Source organism: Octopus sinensis, linkage group LG11 (genome assembly GCF_006345805.1).
Source record: "Octopus sinensis linkage group LG11, ASM634580v1, whole genome shotgun sequence".
NCBI lineage: Eukaryota > Metazoa > Mollusca > Cephalopoda > Octopoda > Octopodidae > Octopus > Octopus sinensis.
The window spans coordinates 75,458,808-75,464,141 of NC_043007.1; the positions used below are offsets into that span (position 1 = coordinate 75,458,808).

A 5,334-nucleotide genomic window follows, 5' to 3' on the forward strand; every position below is an offset into this window, starting at 1 on the left:
GGTCCCTGAGGATCAAATTTTATGGAATCCATACTGATGACCTTTAAAGTGATAAAAAGATTCAAGGTGTTAGAGAACATCATTATAAATCGTTTACACGTTACCTTTGAGATATAAGATGATAGTTAACAGATTGAAGTGTGTTGCCTATCTAAAATTTGGGCTCATGACAACATGTTTTTGAAGATCAAAACATATCCCAGTACAGAATGAAAGACTAAAGGGTTTGGTGGGTATATGAGTTGACCCTGTTTGAACTTCTTTAAAATTAATAGAAGATCGTTGTTAGGGCTGGTGAACTTGCTTGTTTGAAGCACCTGGAGATTTTTTTTTTCACACCTAGTGTGTATGTATGCAAGGTGGTGAGATTGGGGTTGTGGAAAGCAATAGAGTGAGAAAAGTTTTACCAAGCGTGAGTAAATATAGTAAGTAGTGACAACTGACTATGTTTCTATATGGGATAACAGCAAACTTTACAAGATGAGATTTACTTGCTATAAAACTAAGGCATGGGCTCACCAGATGTGAAGATATTTTTTTTACTAATGTTAGATGAATTGAGCAACTAATTTTTCAATTTTTCTTTTCCTTTTCTTCTATGTCAGTTAGTAAACTCACGGATACCTAAATTTCTTGTACTTCTTCAAACTAATCTCACAAAGAAGATTTCTTATCCCCAAAACTACATCTACTCTTTTACTCTTTTACTCTTTTACTTGTTTCAGTCATTTGACTGTGGCCATGCTGGAGCACCGCCTTTAGTCGAGCAAATCGACCCCGGGACTTATTCCCTGTAAGCCCAGTACTTATTCTATCGGTCTCTTTTGCCGAACCGCTAAGTGACGGGGACGTAAACACACCAGCATCGGTTGTCAAGCAATGCTAGGGGGACAAACACACAAACACATACACACACACATACATATATATACATATATGACAGGCTTCTTTCAGTTTCTATCTACCAAATTCACTCACAAGGCATTGGTCGGCCCGGGGCTATAGCAGAAGACACTTGCCCAAGATGCCACGCAGTGGGACTGAACCCGGAACCATGTGGTTGGTTAGCAAGCTACTTACCACACAGCCACTCCTGTGCCTATATGTGTATCGTTTGTGTCAGACTGATGTTAAACATTACCATATCTACTGCATATCTTGGCACTGTTTCTCATCTTTCTAACACTAACTTTAAAGATCTTCACAATGTCAGCAAATATTTTTCATTATTTAGTCCAGGAGAAACAGATCAAATCTCAAACCAGCTTGCAATCATTCTCAGGCTAGAGAAATTTGCATATGCTGAATTTGGAATTTTAAATGTCAAATTCTGTAAAGAAAATATGATTAAGAAAAGAGTTTATCCAAAAGTTTGAAAATGTTTGATACAAAGTCAGTGTGAGTAACTCACAGAAGATACAAGAAAATGAGAAGAGCTAAGTGTCATGGGCGGGCTTACTATTTCACCAGTGAAGTGACTAGTGTAGTCATGTAAAGCTTTGCTATCAACTTATAGGTAGTCAAGTAATTTAAGTTACTTATTTTTCATTTTTTTCTTTCTTTTTAATCTTGATAATAAATATCCTGGTGCTTCAAACAAGCAAGTTCACTCGATAATATTTGTAAGTTGAGATTATTTGAGAAACAACAGCAAAAGTTACATTGTTCATAGCTAAAATTTTAAACTTTTCTTTATATTTAGATAAGCACTCAAGATGATTGTTGGTTTCAACTACCTTGCGATGAAAATAACGGGAGCAATGCATTTGACTAATGGAATATTTTGTCTCATTTGTTCAATAATCGGTTTTACAACACACAGATACTACACCAATTACAGTGGATATTATCATCGTAGTTTTTTTTATAGTGATCTGTCTGTAAGGATTGCTGCTGCATCATTTACTACAAGTCTATGGGTAAGTATTGGTGTTCTTTGTGACAGTTTTATATTGATCAAAGATGTATTGATACAACTAAATTTTTCAGTTGTTTTTATTGATGGAAAAAAAAAACCTTTGAACTTTTGACTTAGTTTTCAAACTGTTTCTTCTTTATTTGTTATAAGGTACCAATACTACCATTTTTGGTGTTGGGGTTTTGTTCCCTAAACTCTTCGTTCCATACATCAATTATCATGCAGGAGGAAAGAGTGAGAGAAAGTTGTGGTGAAAGAGTCAGCAGAAGTTTCGCCATTACCTTCTGCCGGAGCCACATGCAGCTTAGGTGTTTCGCTCATAAACACACACATCGTCCGGTCTGATAGTTAAGACTAATTGAAACCTACCAAAATGGTTTGGAGTACTCCCAAACTGAACATGCAATAAAATATCTTACAGTAGAAATCAAACTGTTTCAAATATGTTTTAACCCTATCCTAGGATAACAAATGAATTCACAGGTTTAAAATATCCATAAAGTAATGCCTTTGGCTGATAATGATGACACCAAGTGTTTATTTAATTTATTTTGGGAATGCCTCATATTCCATGGGAATAATAATTGTATTTTATTGGTAGAAAAGGATTCAAATTTCTACTTTGATTCATTTTTCATTGTTTATTTGCTAAAATATTTAAGCCATTTTCTTCATTTTACCTCTGCTTTTGCATGCTGGTATTGGCTAGATGGGTCATCATAGTCAGTGTTAGTTTTAATTGAGACCTAATTCCCTTACAGACTATTTGGGGACCACATATTGGTCCAGAGATTCAGTATACATAGCAGGAACACTGTCCCAGATAAGAGAAGATATAGTACACCAGTGTGCCAAAGGTTAGAACATATCTGTGCCTGATTTTATGCTTGTTGATTTAGGGCTTTTTCTTCTCTGAATATGGTCCAGAATGTGAATATATGTAGCAGAAACACAGTCCCAGATGAGAGTAATACTTCATTGTAATCCTCAGTTGAGCTTTGTAAAGTGTCGGCAGTTGTTGAGGCAGAAATATTTTGTAGCCCAGAAAAGAATGGTCAGTATTTGGCATACAATCCTAGCTATGTTAAAGAAAGGTCTTCACTGATAGTTAGACCCAACAATTAGAGCAATTGTGAAGATTGTAGTTGAGGCTATAGTACAATACTCTTTGGAGGCACATGGCCTAGTGGTTAGAGCAGCGGAGTCACAGTCGAGGGATTGCGGGTTCGAATCTCAGACTGGACGATGTGTGTGTTTATGAGCGAAACACCTAAGCTGCATGTGGCTCCGGCAGAAGGTAATGGCGAAACTTCTGCTGACTCTTTCGCGACAACTTTCTCTCACTCTTTCCTCCTGCATCTTGCAGCTCAACTGCGATGGACTGATATCCCATCCAGGTGGGGAACCTATACACCAAGAAACTGGGAAACCAGCCCTTATGAGCCAAGCATGGCTCGAGAAGGAACAACAAATATTACTGTTTCGGCTTCTATGGAGGTGACATATGAGATCTCCATTCATAGAATATGTGCATATTCAACATGTTTTGTCTAGATTGTGTATGGATGATGCATGGTTGGAAAAGTTAAAGAGGAATGAAGAGTTATAATTTGAGTGAGTGTTACTGAATGTAACAGTAAATGATGATTGATGTATGGAGCGAAGAGTTTAGGGAACAAAACTGAATCCTGGGGCATATCTGATTGGTTGAGAGTTAGACAATAAATGCTTCATTATCACATTCCCATGACTGTGTGATCATCTACAAAGCTACAGATTTATGAGAGGAGAGATGGATTGTGCTTGTAAGTGGGATGATACAAAAGGAGATTCACATGCTGGCCAGCAGGATAAAACCCTAGAGCAAAAACCTTCAGATTATTTTCACTGAGCCTAAAATGAAATCCCTTGGATAGTTCTCTGATAGATTTGGTTCTACAGATGCCATACTGTTGGTCAATGAGGAGATAGAGGGAGAGAGGGACATTCAAGATGTTAGAGAGTGTCACTTTTAGTAGTCATCTCTGTAACCATAAAAATAATTAAGTAAGTGAAATAAGATGGAGGTTGATGAGTCAGTGGAATTACCATTCTTAGAAATGGCACACACTATAGCATGTTTCACGGGAGTTTGTGGAGTACAAGAGCAAGTTCTAAGATCCGGTGTAAAATGTAACTGAATGTAACAGATGGGACCTTGTCAGTATCAGTGGCCTTACTAGTTTGAAGCAATCAAGAGTATTTTTGTACATGGCATAGTTGTATGCAAGGTTGTGATATTGGTAGAGTGGAAAGTGTTAGGGTTCAAGGAGATGGATCAAGTATGCATAATATGAAGTTGAGTGCAAAGTGAGCTGTGAATGGGGAAGGTTTTCTCCATGGAGGCTCTCTCAGACTGGTAAAATTAAAGCAGTTAATGTAAAACTTTAACTTCTGTAGAACAGATATTTCAGAATGAAAGAGTTCGAATGAGGAATGATGGAGCAAATTATTTAGTAGAAGATTTGTGACTCAGACACCATCAGGACACAAGAAGATAAATAACTACATTAGGTGGGCTGAAGTAGAGGTAGGCCATTGCTTGTAAGTTTGGAACAGTTCTTTATAGTATGTAGATGAAGAAGAAACAAACCATCTAAACAAATTGATGTAGTGAATTTATGGAGAAGTATTTACTAACCAGTCAAATCGCTTATGATTTCCTTTTAATGTATTCTTGGACATTTTCATGTCACAGCAGCATCACATTCCCATATGTATAAACAGTTTGCTAATATAGGTTACCCTTCAGCTTTATTTATTAGTAAAAGTAAAGGGTCTGGCTGTGTTCTTGCAACACATTGCTGTTGACAGATAAACTTGACCACAGAGAGATGCCAAAAAATAAATTTGGCTCCATCACCTATATGGAATTTGAGAAATGAAAAACCACCTTGAAGATCCCTGAATTATCTCAGAAGGTGGTATGAGTTATTGGAATGTAGCAGTGAGCCATAATGGTATCAAGAAAACACTAACATTCTTTTAACAGTCAATCTGGATGGAGTATGGTGGATAAAGGCAAAATATATATTTATGTTATTTATTATTTTTGATGCTATTTTCAATTCGTTAATACTTTAGTTTAAAATTTCGCATTTATTTTAATATTTCCAATTTTTCTCTGCAGATTGTTTTATTGCATAATATTTGTTTTGTTTAGATTATTGTAGTTGGAATACTTGGAATTCTTACTGGTATGAAGTCAAATCCTGAACACAGAACCAATTCACTGGTAAAAATTCTCTAATCATTTACCCTTTCTCTCAGCATTTTTAATGCATTTTTAATGCTTAAAAAGACTAAGGAGTAAAAGTTATTGTAATAACTGTATAACTACACACATACTAACTATATCTAGTTAAAGCTAGTAACAC

General features: G+C 36.2%; 1 protein-coding gene across 1 annotated transcript in view; it reads left to right on the forward strand.

Moving 5' to 3' along the window:
* Positions 1-1,622: 1,622 nt before the first annotated feature.
* LOC115217485 overlaps positions 1,623-5,334 on the forward strand; it is a 15,190-nt gene continuing 11,478 nt past the window's right edge. The window contains exons 1-2 of the mRNA XM_029787194.2: positions 1,623-1,919; positions 5,121-5,192. Coding sequence (XP_029643054.1) covers positions 1,716-1,919; positions 5,121-5,192 — 276 coding nt within the window. The 5' untranslated portion in view covers positions 1,623-1,715. The remainder of the gene's footprint in view (positions 1,920-5,120; positions 5,193-5,334) is intronic.